General features: G+C 40.7%; 2 protein-coding genes across 2 annotated transcripts; one reads left to right on the top strand and one right to left on the bottom strand.

The window, feature by feature from the left end:
• Nucleotides 1-407: 407 nt before the first annotated feature.
• Nucleotides 408-16,367, bottom strand: LOC143747029 (uncharacterized). Its single transcript, XM_077239469.1, has 8 exons — nt 16,053-16,367; nt 15,473-15,618; nt 4,147-4,678; nt 2,692-3,295; nt 2,172-2,248; nt 1,988-2,084; nt 1,317-1,435; nt 408-1,209 (listed from the first exon to the last, which is right to left on the bottom strand). Exons 1-8 carry the CDS (start codon nt 16,254-16,256, stop codon nt 811-813), a joined length of 2,178 nt encoding a protein of 725 aa, XP_077095584.1. The 5' UTR covers nt 16,257-16,367; the 3' UTR covers nt 408-810.
• Nucleotides 16,368-16,753: 386 nt separating this feature from the next.
• On the top strand, nt 16,754-25,128 carry fam98a (family with sequence similarity 98 member A). The gene is made up of 8 exons (XM_077239438.1): nt 16,754-16,875; nt 17,588-17,736; nt 17,851-17,985; nt 21,227-21,402; nt 22,136-22,216; nt 22,318-22,434; nt 22,566-22,733; nt 23,761-25,128. Exons 1-8 carry the CDS (start codon nt 16,835-16,837, stop codon nt 24,442-24,444), a joined length of 1,551 nt encoding a protein of 516 aa, XP_077095553.1. The 5' UTR covers nt 16,754-16,834; the 3' UTR covers nt 24,445-25,128.
• Nucleotides 25,129-25,186: the final 58 nt, after the last annotated feature.

Raw genomic sequence — 25,186 nt, 5'->3', positions numbered from 1 at the left:
ACTTTTGTTACCAGCTATTGTGACAATAATGGCTGTATGTTGAGTTATTTTTAGAAGACAGTAAATATTTACTGCTACTCAAGCAGCACATTGACTACTCTAAAATATATCCAAGTTTCATTTCTATAGTATTGTCCCTTGAGAATATATACGAAAATGCTTGTTGAAATGTGAGGGGTGTACTCACGTTCGTGAGATACTGAATCAACTATAAGTGAATTTTTGTCAGCTTTCAGTTCAATAGCAAATAGTTGGTCTTAAAGCCGTAAGCAAAATGACAAAAAAACGCTACATACACCTATTCTACATAAAGATTTTGGGTTAAAGAAAAACACAGTAGAGCACTGTACATTGAGCACATAAGCACAAGGGTTATAACACAAACAGAAATCACACTGACCAACCTCTAACCCAAAAAATATTTATTTATTTTTCAATCAAGAACCACGTGTGAATTCAGAACATGACTGTTGCAGAGTGTTTGGTTTGTGGAACACTATTAATAGGACAATGACAAATGGGACAAACCCCAGGTTGGGCTGGACATACTACCAGAATATCTGCACAATTAGACATTCCGGCCTTAGTTTTAATTTGGCTGTTCACATTTAAATGTAACAGTGCTGAAAGTACATGTACTGTATGAAATGCAGGTGGAGTTTCATCTACAAGAAGCATTAAAATATTGAAAATATTTAAGGCCTTCAACCACATAAGACTCATCAAGAAAGCTGATTGAAATCTACCACAACAACCAAGGCCCAAAAGCTCAAACATATAGCTGATGCTCTTAGAAGAAGACCCTAAGATTTAATGTGAATTTTTATCAGCTTCTGCCTTTTTCTTGTCCTTCTTCTTCTTCTTTTCTTTTTTCTTCAATTTCTTCTCCTTCTTCTTTCTCTTCTTCTCACTCTTTGTTGATTCTACATCATCATCTGCATTGTCATTTTTTTCCTTTTTCTCTTTGGATTTGTCTTTACTCTCATCCTTACTGCCTTTGCCCTCAGGCTCGTTTTTGAGTTTGATGTCAGTAGGATGAGGGCTTCTTTCGTTTCTGTTGCACTTTCTATCAGGACTGCGTTCCCTGTGTTCGTGGTGAACCCGTGAGGATGTCGCCCTACTGGATGGGCTCTCCCGTCTGTGAGATGATGTGTGATGCTGTTCTCCGTGTCTCTTAGCATCCCTGTGCTGCTCCTGTGATCCTGTTGTCTGCAAAAATGAAAGAGAGGCTTTATGTTTCTTTCCCCACAATTCAATGTTCTGCATTACAGATTTAGAGCTAGTGATCCATGGTAAAATGACATTTATAATGTCACCTTCTTTTTGTCACTGCGGCTGTGACTTGCTACATGTCTTTCTGCACTGTTCATATCCCCGAAGAACTCCTCACAGCGCTGGCAGAAGAAACCCATCACTGGGATCAAATCACCGCTACCTGCAATAAAGATACATGTTGTATTTGAACCTAATTTTTCAAAAAGAACAACTGTACATAAATAAATACTTCTACTGAACAAAAAGAAAAAAACATCCTTAAATTGTTCAAGTAAATAAAAATGAGTTGAACCCAAATAAACACAATATTATAATAAGGTTTATGGTTGAAATAAATACATAGTTGTATTTAAAAAATATCAAAAATGCTATTTGTTATCTTCTAATAAATAAAATAATGAACAGTTGTATAAAAATATAAAATACTCATTGTTTAAATGCATATTTTACTGTACAAAAATAAAATGGTATTCTACTGAACATAGAAGATATTTTTAATAATGTGGGTAACCAGACAGTTGACTGTAGCCATTGACTTCCATCGTAGGAAAATAAATAGTCAATGGCTAGAGTCAACTCTCTGGTTACCCACATTATTAAAAATATATTTTGTATTCAGCCAACAAAATGAGGGTAAGTAAATCACAGAATTTTCATTTTAGGGTTAACTACCCCTTTAAAAGTTGTGTGGATCATGATAAATATTTAATACCTTCCTGTTTCATCAGACCCTCCAGTTCTTTCACCAGGTACTCTTTCCTTTTCTTTTGAATCTGTTTCTCTCTTCTCTCTCGCTCCTTCTCACCCATCTTCTAAAACAGTCACAGGAGTTCACAGTTAAGACTCTTGGGACCTTGTCATAATATTGGGGTGATAGTGTTAATAAAGACCTCTACCTTCTCCTCACGCTTGGATTCTTGAGTAGAATGGCTGCTTCCAGAGCGATTACTCCTACTTTCATCTGCTTTGGATGCTGAAAAAAGATACTAAAAGTTGAATGCATTACAAGCTGAGGTTTGCTGTGAAAACTTCTAGGTCTTTATCTTTTTTTGAGATGGCTGACAGAACAACAACTGCTATGATGCAATGCAACCACTTAAAATATACTTTCAACAACTTCCTGACACAATCCTGCAACTTAAAAGATGAGTAAATTCAATTCCAACCAATTGTAGTACAGATTCTACCTGAACTTTGTTTAATAGATAAATTCAGCTTTATGCAAACTTTAAAGTTTTTGAAAAACCCCTTTTGAGAAGATTTTATAAACAGTTTGAATACATCCTGCTGAAATGAATTGAATATTCATTATTCAAAACTCTGGCGATTATATCATAATATTTGCAGAGATTCACGTTGGATAAAAGTGTCAACTAAACAAATCAAGTTCATAGTGCAAAACATGCTGGCTCTGACCTCTGGACAGTGCTTGCAGAGCCTCCAGGGCTGGTTTGAGCAACGGGAACGAGGCGGCTACTCCTTGTCCTTCATTTTTCTCCTTTAGTCTGGCAGCCATTTTACAGATGTCAGTCATGCCTGGATTCAGGCCGATGGTCCTCAGGAGGTTTTTCACCTTCTCACATTCCTCTGGAGTGACTTTCATCGTGCCCAAAACAGCGGGCTGCACGCTGGCAGGAATGCCGTGTGCTTTGGGTTCCAGGAGACTGTGAGTCTGCTGTTCTTTACTGAGATGATGAACCGGAGATCTCGCGGATCTTGTCTGGGCCAACGGGACAGTCACAGCTTGAGGTTTGGATCTCTCCTCTTGCTCTCCATACAGAAATTTCTCTTCATCTTCAACACTCTGGAATGAAGGCTTGGATTCAAGCAGCTGGTTGGGTGTGTTCCAGGATAAGATATTGGAAACGCTGCTGCGGTCTTCGCCAGCCCTCTCGTGAGGAAGCAGGGCACCATAACAGAGGTCAGCAGAGGTTTCAGGTTCAAACCTCGGCTCTGGGTTCTGGAAGCCTCCAACTGCAGACTGATTTCCCAGAAACATTCCCCTTGTGTCATCGGTACTCTGTTTAGAACGGAAGGGAAGAGGATTCACATTACTTCTGGTGCAAATTATGAATTTTAAATGGTCTGGAAATGTCAGCAAGGTAAAACAAACATCAATGACAAGCGTGTCAACAAAAAAGAAAAGAAGTATTTTAAAAATCAATTGATGTGATTAGTTAATGTAATCTAGTTAAGCTCTTAAAAAATGTACTCTTTGCACTCAATTTGATTTCATTTAAATCAAATGAAAACATTGAACTCACTCTAAGAACATTGAACACACACTATATATATGTAATTATAAATTCATAAATATCATTACATTTTTTTTAAATTAATAAAACGTTAAGCCAAACAACCTAATTAGTGGTTTATTTTTCAACCTTTTAATTAAGCATGTTTCTTTATTCTAAAATCAGAAGTTTTTACTTCTTAAGCCCTTCAGTAAGCCCCAAAAAACGATCAAAATGAATTTGATTAATTTATCATCTTTGACAATAATTATTCAAGTCTTTATGAATTGCATTTTTAATATATTTTTTAAAGCTACTTTTACAACTTTTGTTTTTATAACTGGTGATTCCCCAGAGGTTTTTCTTTTTTTATTGATCTATGGTACATTTTTCTCGTTCATGCTACCTACATCTGGAGCTATATTTCTCTGCACGTGCCATGCGTATGCATGCTTTATCCCTCAAAATCCATCCCGGCAGCTCTAAAATATAAATCATTATTATTATAGGTCTCTCATTAATAATTTTTTTTTTTAAATAAAGTAACTTCAATCAACAAAAATATTAACATCATGTCAATGACCCATATACCAAAAAAGAACTAACACTTAAAACATAACAGAATAGTGGTGCGCACCTGGTCTCTAAGGAGGGCATTCTTGACAATAGGCAGGTGTTTCTCTAGATCTTTGTTCTGTAGGATCTGTCTTAGTCCATGAAATAGATCAGGCATGGCACTAGCACCAAGGCTCACTCCGCTGCTGGTGCTGCTAGAGCTGTGTTTGCCTTCTGCGGTCCCTCTGTAAGACTGTTTGGTCTGACTGGGGCTCAGACGTGACTGACTCTTACTGCTGGTTACGCTCTTCCCATGGCTCCGACTGCGGCTCCTCGCACGACTTTTGGCCCTAGGGCGGCTTTTAGCTCGACTGCGACTACGGCTGCGTGTTCTGCTGCGAGCCCGACTCTTTCCGCGACTCCGGGCTCGACTACGACCCCGGCTCCTTCCACGACTCCTGCTGCGACTGCGTGGACGGCTCCTCCCTCTGCTCCGACTTCGGGCTCGGCTGGGATGCTTGTCTGCAGTGCGATCACTGGTGTCACTTTTATCTACTGCCAGCTCAATCCGGTCACTTGCCTGCAGGATTCGGAGAAACTCCTCTGCCTTTTTCCTTCAATGTAACACATTAAAATGGATTTAGGGTTAATCAACAGTTTGTATGTACACACACACACATATATATTACTGTTCAAATGTTCTGCAATAATATGTTTAGCAATAATATGCAACAGCTCGTCTAGTCTTCAATCAAGTTCAAAGTTCTAACACTGGCTTTCAAGACCACTGGAACAGCTCAATCCACTACGACAACTGTATGCTCCCTAAATGTATACATACACACCTTTTCCGCAGACTCTTAATGACCTCACACACTTAAACCAATAAACTTACACACACACCTGCATTTCTATTCTTCTCTAGCTGGTTTCCTAATTTAGTTGTCTAATACACCTGCCATTTTGTACTACAACGATTGGATGGCTCCTTGATGAATGCTTTGTTCATATTTAAGCTGCTTCTTTGGATAAAGCGTCTGCTAAATGAACAAATGTAAATAATATGTTTCTTGAGAAGCAATTCAACGTTTTAGAATGATTTCTGTAGGAGCATGTGACACAGAAGACTGGAGTAATGAAGCTGAAATTTCAGCTTTGCATCACAAGAATAAATTACGTTTTTAAATAGATAGTTTTTAAATTTCAATAATATTTCACATATTTCCTTATTACTATTTGTATCTAATAAATGCATGTTTGGTAAGCATAAGAGACTTCTTTCAAAAATATTTAAATATTATTACAGACTCCAATCTTTTGAACGCTAGTTAGTGTGTGTGTGTGTGTGTGTGTGTGTGTGTGTGTGTGTGTGTGTGTGTGTGTGTGTGTGTGTGTGTGTGTGTGTGTGTGTGTGTGTGTGTGTGTGTGTGTGTTAGTTAGTGTTGTAGTCAAGACCACCTAACCCGAGACCAAGACGAGACCAAGACCAGAGTGTATCGAGACCGAGACAAGACCAAGACTTTTAGGGGCTGAGACCAAGTCGAGACCAAGACCGAGGGAGGGCGAGACCGAGTCAAGACCAAGACTAATACCAGCGCCCCACACTACATGACACAATAAAATGTGAAACATGATCAAAAGAACATCTCAAATTGATCTGAAAGATCCACATTCCCATAAAAACACCTAGATATTAAACACTCAAAGCTGAAATAAACTTAAATATCTTTATTCAATACTTCTGTGTGACTTCCATCATTTAGTACAGAATGTAAAACAATTATTCATTGTTCATCACTAAAGTCTTCAATTTTCTCCGCCTTTTATAGCAATACATAAAGTTATGTTGTTTTTAAACCAACAACAATCCTTTTTTTGTCAAAACCACATAGCTAATTGTGTACAAAAATGCCAAACATTCAACATTTAAAACGCAGAAAAGCTGTGTATTGTAATGAACACAGTAATTCTATGTGAAATGTTGATGTTTAGGAACAACTATTGTAAGTAAGAGTATTTTATAGCTTTTATGTGTAATCAAAGCAACAAAAGATATCTAATACAAAGAGGTCAGAAAGTCAGTCGCCTAACTGCATGCGATTTATAAAAGTACAAAATGAATTTAATTGGGAGCAGTTTCATCATATGCCAAACCTTAACAAACTGCAGTGGCAAAACAGTCTTCATAAGTTCAAGCTCACTGCAATGGATAAACACATAGATGAGTAGTTGCACAACACCACAAAAAAATGACTGACTGACCATTTGATGTACAGTAAATTATACCTAGCATATTTTACAGTGTGCAAAAATGCCCAAGATACATATTCAATAGTTGTTTTGTGTTGTTACTTCAAAACATTAACTTTAAAGTCAATCTATACAGCAACATCTAAACATTCACCCAGGGTTTTCCGCTGCATTAAAAGTAAAGCTGAATATGAATACAGTAAGTCTATGTAAAATGTAGATGCTCAGAAACAATCATCGACAGTAAGAACGTATCGGTTACCTAACGTAACCTCGGTTCTCTCTAGAAGAGGGAACGAGTATTGCGTAAGTTAGCTTACGCTACGGGAAAGAATCATCTTTTCGAGATATTGAAGCCAGAAAATTATCCTTAATTTTTGTATCCATTGTCAACGCAGTGCAGCAGCTAGCCGACCTAGAGCAGGCTGTCTAGCGTGCTCATAGGCTGCCCTGTGGAAACTGCAGCAGCCTACCACTGAGACCAATGTTACGTCATGTCCAATGAAGGGTGCTCGCGCCTTCACAGCGTCAAAGCCCGCCAGTATGGGCGTGGCTTAGCGTATATAAGCCGGGCTCGTAGGCTGTATTCTCTGGTTTTCATTGACTGAAGCGAAAGACGCTCGTGGTGCGAGCACGGCAGGTTACGTAATACTCGTTCCCTGTTCTAGAGAGAACCAAGGTTACGTTAGGTAACCAATACGTTCTCTTACGAGAGGTTCTCTTGTATTGCGTAAGTTAGCTTACGCTACGGGAACCCTTTGTCAATGCCGTGCGCGCCAAGCATCCACACATGGGTCCCAGGGTTTATATATCCCAGGGAAAATAAGGCGGCCAGCACTTGTACATAAGCACTAATAGGGAATACAGAGTGGCGCCGCCCGTCTGCATAAGCATATAGCACATACCCATTAGTGCAGCTCATCCAGAAGAGCTAGTATACGTGAGTAGCCTGCGCACGAACATATCTGGACAGAACGTACATCTCACTTAGACTGACAGAAGTTTTGCCTGCAGAGCGGGAACTTCTAGGTTATAAAACCTGACAAAGGTGGACGGGGAGGCCCAGCCCGCCGCCACACATATTTTGTGAATAGAAATTCCGCTGGACCATGCCCACGATGAGGCCATGCCTCTGGTGGAATGAGCCCAGATGCCCAAGTGGCATTGCAGACCTTTCGACGCTTAAACGGCTGCTATAGTGTCCACAATCCATCTGGATAGGCTTTGTTTCGAGGCGGCGAGACCCTTGGTGCGCCCACCAAACGAAACAAAAAGCTGCTCCGAGAACCTGAAAGGGGCGCAGCGCGCAGTGTAAACCCTCAGCGCCCTGACTGGGCAGAGGAGATTAACGTCGCTCTCGTTATCGGATGAAGGCAGAGCCGATAGAGAAATGACCTGCGCTCTGAAGGGAATGCCAATCACTTTAGGAACATAGCCGTGTCTAGGTTTGAGGATGACTTTGAGTCATTTGGCCAGAACTCAAGACACGCGGCGCTGAAAGACAGAGCGTGTAAGTCCACCAGACGTTTCACTGATGACAGGGCTGTCAGGAAAACGGTTTTGAGTTATAGGTACTTTAACTCCACGGAATCTAGTGGTTCAAAGGGGAAAGCTTTCAGGGCCTCGAGGACCAACGAAAGATCACACATCGGAACTTACAGGGGGCGCAGAGGATTCATCCTTCTGGCTCCTCTAAGGAAGCGGATGACAGGCTCGTTTCTCCCTAGTGACCGGCCGCGTGTCGACTCAGCGAACGTTGCAACGGCCGCCACATAGACTTCAAGCGTGGATGGGGACCTTCCCTTATCCAACAGCTCCTGTAGGAAACTGAGCAGCCGCGAGACCCCACACGTCCATGGGTCCAGGTTTTTTCCGGTGCACCATTTGGAGAACACAGACCATTTAGACGCGTAAAGCTTTCTAGTAGAGGGAGCTCTAGACTGCGTTATCGTGTTCATCACACCTTCTGGCAGGGCCAGATTAACCATGCATGCAGAGACCAGCGCTCTGGATGGGGATGCCAGATCAAGCCGCGAGCTTGCGAGAGGAGATCCGTTCTCACCGGAATTAGCCACAGGGCTGTTAGTGACAGCCGCGTCAGCCCCTTGAACCAAATCTGATTCTCCCAACACAAGGCTATGAGGAGCACCGAGTGGCACGTTTCCCTGATCCTCTTTATTACCTGCGGTAACAGAGAGATCGGAGGGAAAGGCATACAGAGGGCGTCTGGGCCAGATTTGGGTCAGTGCGTCCTCGTTCTTCGAAAAGAACATCGGGCATTGAGCGTTGTCTTTTGACGCAAATAGGTCGACTTCCGCTTTGCTGAACAGGCGCCATAATTTCTGGACTGTTTGGGGGTGCAGGGACCATTCCCCTGGTAGAACGTTGTCCCTGGATAATTGTCTGGGCCGTCGTTCAGGTGGCCTGGCACATGTGCAGCTCTCGGGGAAAACAAGAGGTGGTGGATTGTGTTTCTACATCAACGAAAGTTGGTGTTCAGATGTAACAACACTGAAGAAGATGTGCTCTCCTAATTTAGGGGCACATTTCATAAACTGTAAACCCTTCTACTCGCCTCGGGAGTTTTCCTCTTTCATTCTCGTGAATGTATACATCCCTCCAGACACGTGTGTGAGCGCGGCGCTACAACAGCTGGCTGAACAAATAGCTGAAACAGAACAAAGGTATCCTGACTCTCTTTTAATCATTCTTGGGGATTTTAACAAAGCAAATCTTTCCCGTAAACTACCAAAATACAGACAGCACGTTACATGTCCCACCAGAGACAGTAATATACTGGACCACTGTTGAATATAAACTGGAGATCAGAGTTGCTAAAAGAAGCTACTCTGAAAAACTGAAAAAACATCTTTCATCCAACGACCCATCATCAGTCTGGAATGGCTGGGGAACATCACCAACTACAAGTCACCATCCCCCCGATCTGTGGACAATCAACACCTGGTTGATGATTTAAACTCTTTTTATTGCAGGTTTGAAAAGCCCTCATTCACACCACACACCCGGTCTGATCTGCACTTCACACATTCACCATTACCTCCTGCACCCCCATTACTCCCCCCTCCTGCCATCCAACCTGAGCTTAAGGTCTGTGTGGAGGACGTGAGCCGAGTCTTCAAAAAACAGAAGACTAGGAAAGCCTCAGGCCCAGACGGCATCTCATCTGCTTGTTTAAAAGCCTGCGCTGAACAACTGGCCCCGGTCTTCACGCAGATCTTCAATAGATAATTGGAGCAGTGTGAAGTTCCCTGCTGCTTCAAACGCTCCACTATCATTCCTGTCCCCAAAAAACCCCAAATCACTGGATTTAATGACTACAGACCTGTCGCTCTCACGTCTGTGGTCATGAAGTCGTTTGAAAGACTGGTGCTGGCCCACCTGAAGGACATCACTGGACCCTTGCTGGATCCCTTTCAGTTTGCTTACAGAGCAAACAGGTCTGTGGATGATGCAGTCAACATGGGACTGCATTATATCCTGCAACATCTCGACAGACCAGGGACTTATGCAAGGAACCTCTTTGTGGACTTCAGTTCGGCCTTCAATACCATCATGCCTGGTCTTCTCACAGCCAAACTGACCCAGCTCTCCATACCATCCTCGATCTGTCAGTGGATCACCAGCTTCCTGACGGACGGGCAGCAGCACTGAGACTGGGGAAACACACATCCAGGATTCTCACCACCAGCACTGGCGCCCCCCAAGGGTGCATTCTCTCCCTACTGCTCTTCTCCCTGTACACTAATGACTGCACTTCTAAAGACCCCACTGTCAAGCTCCTGAAATTTGCAGACGACAACACTGTCATCGGTCTCATCCAAAACGATGACGAGTCTGCTTACAGACTGGAGGTTGAACAGCTGGCTGTCTGGTGCAGTTATAACAACCTTGAGCTGAATACACTCAAAACAGTGGAGATGATCATGGACTTCAGAAGGAACAGCCCAGCACTCCCCCCACTCACCATCATGAACAGCACTGTGGAAGCAGTGGAGTCATTCAGGTTCCTGGGCACTTCCAGGTCTCAGGACCTGAAGTGGGACAATCACATTGTCTCCACTGTGAAAAAGGCCCAGCAGAGACTGTACTTCCTTCGCCAGCTGAGGAAGTTCAACCTGCCACAGGAGCTGCTGATTCAGTTCTACTCAGCTGTCATTGAGTCTGTTTTATGCACTTCCATCACTGTCTGGTTTGGTTCAGCTACCAAATCAGACATCAGGAGACTACAACGGACAGTCCGGACTGCGGAGAGGATCATTGGTGCCCCCCTTCCAAACCTCCAGGACCTGTACTCTTCCAGAGTGAGGAAGAGAGGAGGTAAAATCATCAGACTCCACTCACCCTGGACACCTCCTGTTTGAACTGTTACCGTCAAGACGGCGACTCAGATCACTGGCCACTAGAACATCTCGGCACAGGAACGGTTTCTTCCCACAGGCCATTTCCCTTCTGAACAGTAAACATATCTCCCAAGGCATATGCCTGTAAGTGCAATACTCCCACTGTTTAGTGCAATATCTTAAAAATTCAGGTGATATTTATATTTATCTATATTTATTCATACTATTCAAAATACTGTAAATATGTTCATAATCTGTAAATGTTTATTCTGACAATACCCAACTGTGACCATATATTTTTATAGTATTTTCATATATATATATATATATTATTTTATAATTTTATTTGTAGAATTTGTATTACTATGTTTCTTGTTGTATCTGTATTTGTATATGTGCACTGGAAGCTTCAGTACAAAGGACAATTCCTTGTGTGTGCAAGCACACTTGGCAATAAAGCTCTTTCTGATTCTGATTCTGAGCGAGCGCAGGTGATGCTGAGACCACGTAAGGAGGCGCTCTGTCAGATCGCAGAGGTTCCTGCATCTGACGCCCTGACGGTTCACGTAGGAAACCACTGACATGTTGTCTGAACGGACTAGAACATGGTGGTCCTGGATGAAGGGGAGGAAGCGCTTCAGTGCGTTCTCGACCTCTGTCATTTCCAGACAGTTTATGTCAAGGAGCTTCTCCTGGTCTGACCACAGGCCAAAGACCGGTCTCCCCTTGAAGAGCGCACCCCAACCCGAGTTGGACGCATCTGTCGAGATGACCTTTCGGTACGAGACCGCTCCCATCATTAGTGGTGCAACGGATCATCATTGATCCGTGATCCGTTCGGATCAATATCTTCGGTTCGGCACACACGTGATCCGCGGATTGATTTATGAAAAAAAAAAAAAGTTGTGCGCATGTTCAGTCCACACACAGCGTGGTCATGGCGAGCGGAGGAACGGAGGAGCTTGAACGCCCCGCGTCATTTAAATCCCCTGTATGGGAGCATTTTGGCTTCCCTGTCAAATATAATGATGAAGGAAAGAGGTTAGTGGATAAAACCGTGACAATGTGTAGGCACTGTGGCAGCATGGCCACGCATTTGAAGCGACATCACCCCGATGTTTCACTGACAGGAGTGAAAACTAAGGCTGCTCAACAACCGCTTATCACTGCAGCATTTAAGCAGCCCCTTGTTGCACAATCAGACTGGGCTAAAGCCATCACAAACGGCATTCGCGCAGCACTACCCCTCGCTCGTCCCTCTCTCTCTCTCTCTCTCTCTCTCTCTCTCTCTCTCTCTCTCTCTTGCGAGCGCTCTCTCTTTCCCTCATATAAGGTGCCATCTAGGGCTTAAATCAAACTTCATTCACGCACACATATATGAAACACTTGCATACACATACTAAGTAGTCAAACATACATGTATACTGCTGAATGCTCAAACAACATATGAAATGCACAAAGACACATCTAAAGTCGCTCACGCACATACACGCAAACTCTACACACGCGAGATGCGCGCACACAAACTCTCCACGCACATAATCATATGAGACGCGCGAGCGCACACACAAACTCTCCACGCACATACTCATATGAGACGCGAGCACACACACACAAAGAAACTCGCGCACAAACTCAATGAGACGCGAGCGCACACACTCACAAACTCTCCGCGCACATACTCATATGAGACGCGAGCACACACACACAAACTAGCGCACATACTCATATGAGACGCATGCTCACACAGTACATGATGCATATGATTCTCAGTGTGAACGTAAGTCACACATTGGTAAGACAAGACATGCATTTTTTGTTAACAGAGAATGAGAGTCCCTTGCTTTTATTGTTTTTGGTTGTTTTGTTCATTTATTGCGGATATTTAAAATGTTTTCAGTGTTAAATAGTCTTTAGAAATACAAGTTTATTGATCTTTGAAAAGCTATACCTGCATTATTATGCCATTATCATTATTTTAGATGAAAATGGTCTCAGAACGACAATATTATCGTTTATTATCAATATTATCGTTTATCGCAATAATTTCTTGGACAATTTACCGTCCAGCAAAATTTGTAATCGTGACAGGCCTAACTATCGGTGTGTTTATAGGTGCAGACATGAGGCAATTTATTTTTTATTTTTTTTGCTGATCCGAAAAATGATCCGATCCGTTACTCTGATCCGAGAAACGATCCGAACCGTGAGTTTTTTGATCCGTTGCACCCCTACCCATCATCACACCCCGCTGATACCAGTCGGCTGATAACCAGGGCTGCAGAGCCGTAATACAGGTCTGAGTCACACTGATTCGTTCGCAGCCAGCGGCCCAAGACGTCTGAATTGCTAGAAACAGCTAAGCAGCTCAAGCCTTCTGGCTCCTCATTGGACAGTCTTCCCCCTTTTTTATTTAAACAAATCATTACGGATATGGCTCCATATCTCCTGATTATCATAAATCGCAGTCTAGAATCTGGCATTATGCCGGACTGTTTAAAGCATGCAGTGGTTTATCCACTGCTTAAAAAAATGAACTTACTCATCTGTTTTGATAAATTTTAGGCCTATCTCTAACCTGCCTTTTATTTCAAAATTTGTGGAAAAAATTGTGTTTTCACAGCTACAGAATTTTTTGGTTGAGAACTCGTTGTACGAAACATTTCAGTCTGGTTTTCGAAAATGTGATTCGACCGAGACAGCGTTGGTTAAAGTTCTTAATGATATTTTAATTTCATGTGATTCTGGTGATTTTGCAGCTCTTGTGCTTGTTGATCTAACAGCTGCCTTCGACACTATTGATCATACTATTCTTGTTGATCGTCTAGAGCACAATGTTGGTGTAAGAGGTACAGCTCTAAAACGGTTAAGATCATATTTAACAAATAGGAGTTTTTCGGTCAAGATGGGCGAACACTATTCGAGTAGAGCACATTTGTTTTGTGGAGTTCCTCAGGGCTCTATTTTGGCTCCATTGTTCTTTTCCTTGTATATGCTTCCTCTTGGGTCCATCTTTGAGAAACATGGTCTATCATTTCATTGCTATGCTGACGACACACAGGTCTATTTGCCTGTCAAACGTAATTCTACAGGGTTTGAGTCTCTTATAGCATGCCTAGAGGAGGTTAAGGCATGGCTTTCTTTGAATTATTTAATTTTTAATGAAAAGAAAACCGAAATTATTATTTTTAGCCCATCTGAGTTATCAAAATCTATAAATTTGGATTTGGGTCAGATGTCCGTGTACCTGAGACCCTGGGTAAAAAATCTGGGCTTTATTCTGGATGATAATCTAAAGTTTGACCACCAAATAAATTCTGTCGTTAAAACCTGCTTTTACCAACTGCGTCTGCTTGAAAAAGCTAAGCCATTTCTCTGTTTTAAAGATCTTGAGAAATTAATTCACGTTTTTATTTCCTCTAGGATGGACTATTGCAATTCTCTGTATTTAGGCACTAGTCAGCAATCATTATCCTGCTTGCAATATGTCCAAAATGCTACAGCACAGTTTTTGTGTGGTGTAAAAAATAGGGAGCATAAATGGCTTAGTACCAACTTATTTAACTGATCTACTGACTGAATATAAACCTGCAAGATCACTCCACTCATCAAATAAGGCTCTATTGTGTACCTCAAAATCGAGGCTCAAATGTAGGGGAGATCAAGCGTTTTACATCGCTGCCCCAAGGCTTTGGAATACTTTACCTATTAGCTTAAGACAAGCTCCATCTCTTCTGACTTTTAAATCCAGATTAAAAACTTTTTTATTTTCGAAGGCTTTCGATTAACACTGTATCTTATGTTGTAAATGATGTGATCTTATGTGATTTTTAAGTTTTTCTTATTATGTGTTTAAAGTTCCTGTGTGAACTTTAGGTCTTTTTCTGTCATTCTGTCTTGAACTTAGAACTTAGCTACATTGTGGAAAGCACATTGGTCTACAGGTGTTGTTTTAAATTGTGCTATACAAATAAATTGTCATTGTCATTGTCAATTGTCATTGTCATTATAAGTTTTTGTAGCCGAATTGTATTACTGAAGATTTTGCAGACATCTTCTCCCGCTCCCAGACAACCACAGCTCACTTTTGAAAGGGGGCGGGGATGTGTGACAGCGGTAACAAAAATACATCATTAGTAATCAGTCACGTTATTGCTTGGATTTTAATCAGTACGTTTTACGTCCAATAAAAGCAAGGATGTTAACAAAAAAATTAGACGATATACTGGCAATTTAGTGATATTTCCACAGTTATGGTCTTGAAAAAAAATCCAGAGTCCTCGAGACAGAGACAAGACCGAGTACAAATGCGGTGGAGTCCGAGACGAGACCGAGGCCATCAAAAAGTGGTCTTGAGACCAAGACCAGTCTCGAGTACTACAACACTAGTGTGTGTGTATGTATGCATGTATATATATATATATATATATAAATAAAATTTATATATATATATATATTATTTATATATATATAAATAATATATATATATATATATATATATATATATATATATATATATATATATGGATTTAAATAGGCAAATCCTTAAGAGTCTATGATTGTATCAGTATTGCAGTGATTATTATGTTTCTAGCATGTTATATGTTTGGCAACAGTTCTTCTAATCCTAATTGATGGATTGTGTAGCTTTTCATTTCTTAGACAACCATGTAGGAAGACACATCATGGCCATATTCCATGATGACAATGACAAGATTCATCAGGGCAGGCTTAAATTGTAAAAGATAAGAGATTGTTGTAAACATACTCTAAATCTCTTTGTTTAGTTTCTCATACCGGACTTCTTGGTTTTGCTCATCTAGACTTTGGGTTGACCAGCTTTGTGAAGACTGACCAAGCTGATGCTGATTTGAAGGTGTGAGCTGAGAGCTGATGATTGTGGATCCAGTCTGGTCAGCAGTGCAGCTGGAGAAGGGTCGGTTCTGCAGGAGGGAGATAACAATGAAAAGACTATAGAAATATCACAACATACGGACAAATAACATGTCCATAAAGATATGAAAGACTCATATAATATCCAGTAAGAAAGTCCGCAATATAAACATAGAAAGAAAGATTTTGAAATCCAACATTTTTAAACGAAGAAAAGTATGACAAATGTGTGCAGGTCACCAATCAATCAAGAAAATTAGTGGCGTTGTAAATGCATGCTTAAATTTGTTTTAAATTAACTATGGCATGTAATAGTGCAGGACATTTCATGTCTGCTCTACCCAGAAAGAGTTCAAAAAGAAAACGCATCACTTGCATGAAATCCAAAGATATTTAATAATCTTCATTTTAAAAACTATTCAATCAGTTGTGTGACAAGAAAATAATTCTGATTGGTTTTACAGCTGCCAGTAAAAACACGCACCTCGTAGAATGATTCTCTGTTGTAGTTTTCATTCCCTGTTCCGTACGGGCGTCCCGGAGGAGGACCCGGCTGTGGAGCGCAGTATTGAGGAACCCCAAAAGGAGGACAGAACGGCGGAGGTCTAAATGATGCTGCGGGGTGTCCGAAACCTGACGGAGGTACCGGCGCTCGATGGTAGTCCGGGTTCGACGGATCTCGGTACATTTTTGTGCTTGGATATCTGATCAAATCATGTGTAAATACAACGAATTTATTTTCCCATTCACTCTTGAGCTCCTGTGTGTCTACATGAATCTGAGCGCAACCACAGCGCCGCCTGCAGGACTGGAACCACAGCGCAGATCAGAAAAGTGTCTCTGTTCCAATGCTTGTTCAAAATTCTTTCACTTACGTTATTTCAAACACTTTTAAAAGTACTAAAAATTAAAAATGCATTGTAAAGAAATTCTAAATAATTTAAGAATTTAAATAAATGTTTTTATTTATTTATTCAAAGCTTCTAGAACATATAGGCCACAGACATTTATCCATGTACATTTACATTTATGTATATGAATTTAAATGATTACATTAAATGAATGATTAATAATAAATGAATAATTTAAATTTGATATTTTTTCATCTTTAAGATAATTTGTGACGCCAAAAAGTACGTTCAGGACTGAAATATAACCCGGCATATTTATGGTCGACTAAAAGAAAGAGGACCCCATTATGCCAACCTAGCATTGCAGTCCGTCTATGATTGCAGTCATTACGGTTGCTAGAGGGAGTGTTTTACAATGGAGTTTAGCGATATTCTTGATTCTTTGGAGGACCTGGGGTAGGTGAATCAAACCTCCCTTTATAAACTTTTATTTACTATTGCTTTATCACCCCGTCTGATTTTCGGTTTAACGGCATAAATCTGACCTCGTGCACGAATGTCCCTGCGTTTGCCGGTGTTCTCCAGATCTGAGACACAGAACTGCTTAACGTTACCCTATTATGAACTGCTGGTGGTTGAATCTGCTTTAAGTTGTTCATTTCAAATATTTTGCACTCTGTTGTCACTCCTTAGTCATATTATATCAAAGCTGGGGTTATTGGCACATGTATTTGACAGCATGATTTCTATAATTAATTATTTGATTGGGCCGTGCAGCGTCATCAGTGCTCAAATATCTAAAATATCTCCTGTGCCATAAATAGCCTGAGTCATCATAGCTTAAATGAACACACCTCTGTCACCACATTTCCAGTTCCCGAAGTGTCAGACTAGTTTACAAAAACATCAGGTCCATAGACTGTTTTAGAATCAGTGCAGAACTATTGGGGATGGGTGGGTTTTTGTATAAGAATGAAGACCTTTAGATGTAATATGTAAATTAAATACCAGGGCTAAGATCTGTTAGATATTGCACTTTTGCAACGCTGTTGGGTTAGTTCACATTCTCCCAAATAGCAGAGAAAGTGCAGAATGACCCAGGACCGTCTTGAAAAGCAAACACAGTCAAATAAACTGCTCAGAGAAGTATGTATGTGTGTGTTTGCAGATACCAGGGGCCACTCCTAGAGGAGGGATCACTTGAGACAGCGGTGACTGGTGGTGCTGCATCTCCAGAGTTCACTAAAGTGTGTGCCTGGCTTGTGTCTGAGCTGAAGCTCTATTGCAAACTAGAGGAAAATGTGCAGGCGACCAACTGTGAGTCTGATCCCCACACACATAATATAATCTATGGCAGTGGTTTTCAAACTGTCGTCCTGGGGGCCTTAAGTGGGTGCTAGTCTGATGTTGGTTTGGGTGTGTCATGTGCAGGTCCGAGCGAGGCTGACGGGTTTCAGCTGGAGATGAGTGGTCTTTTATCTGAGCTGTGCTGTCCATATCCTGCTCTCATCACTGGAGAGGTCACAAAACGTCTTCTGAATGCAAACAACTGCCTGTTACTGCTAGGTATGTAAACAAAATCATCTTCTCATTCCTGTGCTCCTTTATAAAGCTTTTCAAAATGGGGCTGAATTGAATTACTTGAAATAAATGTTAACTAAAATAATATATATATATATATATATATATGGGGTGTAACAGTTCTCTGTAAAAAATCAAACCGTATCACTCTCCATCCACGGTTCAGCAGCCCCTTGCGCTGTGGTTTATCTCAAATCTGACGCATACGCTTCTATAATATTGTTTGTTGAAAATAACAACGCGCAAAACAGACAGACAGAAATCAGCTAATGTATGTGTCTGTCGATGGATAAGCATTCTGGCTTCCCCTAAACTTTGTTCAGTGCGAGTGCCGTATGCTCTAATATGACCAGTAATTTAATCATTCAAGCGCAAGTAGACACGAATGAGGACTCACGTGCACTGTGAGAAGATTTGTGTGCGTACTCCTCTGAAGCATGCAAACGGAAAGCTGTCTCAGACAGCGCGCAAATATTGAGTACTCTGTCAAGTCTTGCACTTGAATGGACAAATTCACACAAAGATTGTCAACATGACCGCCTTGCTGAGTATCCTAGCAAACATAGCAGGTTATGTCGTAAGTGAACATAAACAGCCAAGAAAGACAACACATGTGAATCAGTATACTGGATCTGTGCATTGTCTTAAAGTGTAAGCAGCCAAATAGTCATGCTGTCTGTATGTGTTTTTAATGTTAATCAAACAACAGAAAGCAAGGAAATCACTCACTGACTGCTCTGCTCTAGTTTAGATTTTATAATAAGTAAAAGAGTGTAAAAACCTGATTAAGAGAAAAAAAAACTGATTTAAACCTTTAATAATATGCAATGTTGTTTTACATTTGATTACTTTATTCAATTTCTGTACATGAAAACTACTGTTAGATCTGAAAAACCTGAATTCATTTGTATCTTTTCTCTATTGCATTATTTGTGATGTTGCTTGTAGTTTGATTATTTGTTCTTATTTTCTTATTTTTATTTGACAGTAGTCCTTTTTTCCCTGAACATAGCACATACCGAACTGTACCGAAACGTGACCCTAAAACAGTGATAAAAACCGAACCGTGAGTAATATGAACCGTTACACCCCATATATATATATATATATATACAGTGAGGAAAATAAGTATTTAAACACCCCGCTATTTTGCAAGTTCTCCCACTTGGAAGTCATGGAGGGGTCTGAAATTGTCATCGTAGGTGCATGTCCACTGTGAGAGACATAATCTAAAAAAAAAATCCAGAAATCACAATGTATGATTTTTTAACTATTTATTTGTATGAAACAGCTGCAAATAAGTATTTGAACACCTGAGAAAAATCAATGTTAATATTCGGTACATCAGCCTTTGTTTGCAATTACAGAGGTCAAACGTTTCCTGTAGTTTTTTCACCAGGTTTGCACACACTGCAGGAGGGATTTTGGCCCACTCCTCCACACAGATCTTCTCTAGATCAGTCAGGTTTCTGGGCTGTCGCTGAGAAACACGGAGCTCCCTCCAAGGATGCAATTTCCCCGTCATTGTCAATTACAGGCAATTTCCCTGTAGCTCTTTCCAGCCTTGTGGAGGTGTACAATTTTGTCTCTAGTGTCTTTGGACAGCTCTTTGGTCTTGGCCATGTTAGTAGTTGGATTCTTACTGATTGTATGGGGTGGACAGGTGTCTTTATGCAGCTAACGACCTCAAACAGGTGCATCTAATTTAGGATAATAAATGGAGTGGAGGTGGACATTTTAAAGGCAGACTGGCCAATCCCAATTCTACCCCTTACCCCTTCACTTTCCCCTTTCCCTCTGTTTTGCACGTGCACGTGAAGGGGTAGGGCTGTCCCCATTCTCTTTTGGTTGGAGGGGGAGGGCTAAGGGGAAGGGCCAGATAGCCCTTCAAACGAAGATTTTTCGGGACCACACTTCAAACGAAGGGGTATGAGAAGTGTCACTGGCTACAGACGCAAAATGGCTGCCCAAGCAAAAAACAAGACCCATAAATGTACGAAAAAATGATTTGCTTTATGTTACATTCAATCTTGTGTTCATATTTACGGTCAGTTTCTTCAAAGAAACCTTTGTAAAAAAAAAATCGCCAAAATCGCTATAGTTTGCTAATGATAGACCCGCAACATATTTACATGTCTGATAACTGGTGAATGTAATCGCGGAAGGGAATTGGCTTATATTTTACCGTACATCTTCTATGAACGCATTTTTTTCTTGTGGTTATATGTGAACATGATATAAACGTACAGTGCTTACAGTTTCGTGCTTTTTGCAACATGATCAGATCAACCAGTCTGACAGCGAGCAACGTTTCTTTAAGTCCAAATAAGTCCATTTTGCAGCCATCATATATAACGTTACCATAAACTGATCCACCAGCAAACTTACGTCACAAGACAAATGCTAAAAAATAACTGACCCACGCAACTGAGATGACTGCAGCTGTCGACGGCATCTTGGCAGTTTGTGATAAAAATCGGCGCATCTCCTGTGACGTAGGCGCTACGACGTATAATGACGTGTAACGGTGTAGTAGTGGTGTCCCATTTCTTGGGGGAATATTTTCACCCCTACGCCTTGCCACTCTGTTTCAAGGGTCAAGGGGAAGGCGAAGGGTTAGGTGTAGGGGTAGACGAAGGGCAAAGGGGTAGAATTGGGATTGGGCCTTACAGGTCTTTGAGGGTCAGAATTCTAGCTGATAGACAGGTGTTCAAATACTTATTTGCCACTGTATTATACAAATAAATAGTTAAAAAATCATACATTGTGATTTCTGGATTTTTTTTATTTAGATTATGTCTCTCACAGTGGACATGCACCTACGATGACAATTTCAGACCCCTCCATGATTTCCAAGTGGGAGAATTGGCAAAATAGCAGGGTGTTCAAATACTTATTTTCCTCACTGTATATATATATATATATATATATATATATATATATATATATATATATATAAATATAATTTCAGCTAGTTAGCAAGGCACATTTCTAATTTTCATTTAATTTATCTTTATGTACTAAATATAACTGAAATCAAAATGTATAAACTGTATAGGCTAGCTATATATATATAGATATATATATAGATATAGATATACATATACATACCCCCCCCCCCCCCCTCCATGAAAATGGAAAATATAAACATAACTTATTCAAAATATTAACAAAAAATGTAGTGTCTCAATGACATCCATGTTTTTTCATACTATTGTTCTTCCAGGCTTCTTGATCTCCGAGCTTGAGTCGGCCAGGATGAGCCTGGTGAACCATCCTCAAAAGAAGGTGCAGGAGAGTAATGTTTTCATAGAGCTGAAGGGCATCTGTATGGCTCTGGGCATGTCCAAACCTCCTGCCAACATCACCATGTTTCAGTTCTTCAGCGGGATTGAGAAAAAAGTGAGGTTTATTCAATGGTGATTTATATTATTTTATACATTTAATGCGTGCCCTTTGCAGTCTATGTGCATGCCCACACATTGGGTCACTAATGTATTTGTGCATAAAACCTTTGAGTGGACACTTTCACATTTGTGTTAATTTGGTATTATTTATATATTTTTATAGCATTTATTCATTTTTTTAACTTTTTTTTTAAATATTTCATTTTTATTTAAGTTTTTGTATTTTTTATTAATTTTTATTCGGTTTAGTTTTAGTTATTTTAGTACTTCAACTTAACCTTCAGTTTAAGGTGTTAATCTAGTATTTCTATTTTATGTTAATTCAGCTTTATTTCAGTTAACGAAAATAATATTTAACACTAATAATTAGAGCCAATTAATTATTAACTGTAGGTACACAATAATCCAGATTAATCAACTTTAGAGTGATGCACCTGTTATGAACCTGACTTTAAAGGGATAGTTCACCCAAAAATTTAAATTGTGTTGTAATTTACTCAAGTTGTTCCAAACCTGTATAAGTTTTAAACGGTTGATGGAGCCCATTGACTTCCATAGTATGGAAAAAAATACTATGGAAGTCAATGTTTTTTTTTTTGGGTGAACTATCCCTTTAAAGATGGCGAATAATCTTTTCTGCTTGCAAAATAATGCATGTTCACATTTTTTGGTCATTGTTTGTTGTACATTGAGCAAGTATGTTCCAATCAAATGCAATTGCCCCTCAGCTGAAGGAAGCTTTGTCCAAGGTACCTCCATCTCATATAGGAGAACCACTACTGAAGAAACCACTGGGTCCTGTACATTGGGTAAGCTCTGAATGTGATTTTATATTGTAAAATTACTAAATTAATAATTTTAGATTTGAACATTGTGTAAATGTTTTTGTTTAAATGCCCTTTACCTCCAGGAGAAAATTGAAGCAATAAACCAAGCACTTATGAATGAGTATGAAGTCAGAAGGAAGATGTTGCTGAAACGACTGGATGTGACCGTGCAATCTTTTGGCTGGTCAGGAAAAGCCAAAGTACCAGAATCTCCCTTTTACTTTATGTATAACATAAAAACAAGTTTACACTGATTAAGCTACAAGTATGAGCATTGAGCAATATGGTTTGAGTGAAATTTAAAATCACTCTGCTTTGTAATTCTGTACAGACGCATGCTGATAAACTTTCGAAAGTGTACCAGCCTCTTCGTGTGGCGCTGGCGGCTAAAACCAGAGTGTCTGTGGCTCACCTGTTTGCTGCTAGAGAAGATTTATCAAAGATCCTGAGAACCAGCAGTGGTCACATCAGGGAGAAAACGGCCTGTGCCATTAACAAGGTGAGTTTGTTTGCATTTTCACTTTCACTTCATGATCCTTCAGAAGTCATTCTAATATGCTGCTTTAGTGCTCAATAAACATTTCTTATCAATATTGAAAGCAGTTGTGCTGCTTAATATTTTTGTGGAAATGGTGATAATTTTGTTTCAGGATTGTTTCAGGAATAGAAAGTTCAAAAGTACATAATGTATTTCAAATAGAAATGTGTTTTTGTTACATTATAAACAGGGCTTGACATTAACACCTGCCAAATGCCGGTGGATTTCAGCAGTCGCGTGTAACGCAGTCACTCATACTAGCCACTTTGGCGGGTTGAATTTTATATACATTTTTTCAATTATAGTCTTTTAAAAGGGCATCTGAAATAATAAACTAGGTGCAATGTAGCGTTGTCAAAAATAGATTTTTCGATACACATATCTATACTGAAATATCTGAAACTCTACCGCAGGATACACAATACCAGCATACACAATACCAGCTGCGCCCTCTCGCTCTCTAATCTCTCCGACAGCTAGTGACACACAAACTCTTTATTGACTGGTTTCATTTGCTCTGGATGAATATTGTTGGTGTTACAGGGCTTGAATTTCGGCGTGGGATTGAGCGTATTTTGCATAATTTCACTCATTACTTCAGTTTTTGTGCTCACACCCAAAGTGCGCACCAAGTATATTGGCAATATTAAACTGTATAATGGGTCCGTGCGTCAGGTCTTAATGTGACCGCAGCCTAATATACCGGCTGCCAAATGAGATGATATAAAAAATATATGGCAGGTTTGCCTATGGTATCGATGTCAAAATTGTGGCCAGTGAAAATGCTGAGTGGCTAGTAACTTTGGAAACCACTAGCCACAGTGCAAAAAATTTAATGTCAAGCTCTAATTATTAATGTCTTTACTGTCACTTTTGATCAATTTAATTCATGCTTGTTGAATAGAAGTATTAATTAAAAAAAAAACGTACTGACCCCAAACTTTTGAACGGTAGTGTACATACTAGTGAATATTCTTACGTTTATAAGGTACTGATGGGTCGTGTGCCTGATCGAGGAGGGAGACCCAATGAGATCGAACCCCCACCTCCGGAGATGCCCACTTGGCAGAAACGGCAAGATGGTCCACAGGGGGGCGGCAGAGGACAGTACTACTCCGGTGGTGGAGGAGGAAGAGGTGGTGGACGAGGTGGTTATGACCAGCAGCAGGGCAGCCGTGGAGGTCATGACAGAGGAGGTGGTGGCAGAGGTGGGAGAGGAGACCACCGTGGGGGTAAAGCTCAGGGGAACTGGCAGGACGGCTCTGGCGGAGGTGGATACCAGGGTCATTACCAGGATGGTGGGTATCGAAGCAGTTATGGAGGAGGAGGAGGAGGAGGAGCTGGCTACCATGGAGGCCAGCAGGGGTCGGGATACCAAGGAGGAGGCCAGCAAGGACCGGGGTACACAGGAGGAGGCTACCAAGGCGGAGGTGCGAGTTTCCAGCATGAGGGCTACTATCAGGACGGAAGTCGACACCAGGAGAGAGGTGGAAGGGGCGGTCGTGGGGGTAGGGGCCGGGGAGGAGGAAGAGGAAGTGGGCAGGGAGGAGGATGGGGTGGAAGAGGAGGGCAGAATTTTAACCAAGGCGGGCAGTTTGAGCAGTTCTTTCAGCAAGGTGGGCAACAGTATAACCAGGCTGGCTTTGGACAGGGAAGACAGTTTACTAGCTGAAAAAAGATGGTTACTGCGATCTACAGCTTCAAAGGGGACCCACAATTCTGTGAGGATGGGAGACTGAGAGACGCAGGCCTCTGAATGAGCAGATTACATCTCATCATTCCCATGGTGCCTCTGGAGTCTGCTTTACCGAGATCGCCTCTGAATGAACAATGTACTTCTGCATGTGTACGGTTGGTCTAAACGGTTCTGCTTCCACCAGATAATTCAAACTACTTCACTTATTTAGAAGTGCGTGGTTGGGTCGCCAAAAAAAAAAACCCGGGATGAACTTTGTGTTGCTGGGTTTGTTTTCATCTTCTTCCTCATTGATGATTGACATCGATCGAATCTACTGCCTGATCTACGCTGCCCAATTCTGAATCTGAAGAAGCCTTATCTTAGAGAAGCTACAAAACGTTTGTTATTCTAGTTTTATTTATGGAATTGTTACGTTGACTTAATTAGTTCTCAATGTCCATCCTGTTATTTCAACAATCAGCACTTGAAAATGTTCTTTTTGATCTCCCCCAATGAGGTTTTGTTTAACTTTGTGAGTAAAAAGGTCAGTAAATTTCTTGACGCTCACATGTGAATGTTAATTTGCTGACTGTGGAAATTGATGAATTGAGCTTTCTGCTGTTTTGGGAAACAATGTTTAAAGGTTTTTGAATGATTAAATAAACCATAAAGGAAAAATCTCACTGTCTTGGTGTCATTTTTGTTGCTAAAAACTGACATGTAAGTAAAGAGGGAA

The sequence above is a fragment of the Siphateles boraxobius genome, unplaced genomic scaffold (genome assembly GCF_051911475.1).
Source record: "Siphateles boraxobius isolate OS27281-9 unplaced genomic scaffold, OSU_SipBor_1 22, whole genome shotgun sequence".
Classification (NCBI taxonomy): domain Eukaryota; kingdom Metazoa; phylum Chordata; class Actinopteri; order Cypriniformes; family Leuciscidae; genus Siphateles; species Siphateles boraxobius.
Note: the sequence above shows the minus strand (reverse complement) of the source record. Positions and strands in the feature narration are given on the sequence as shown.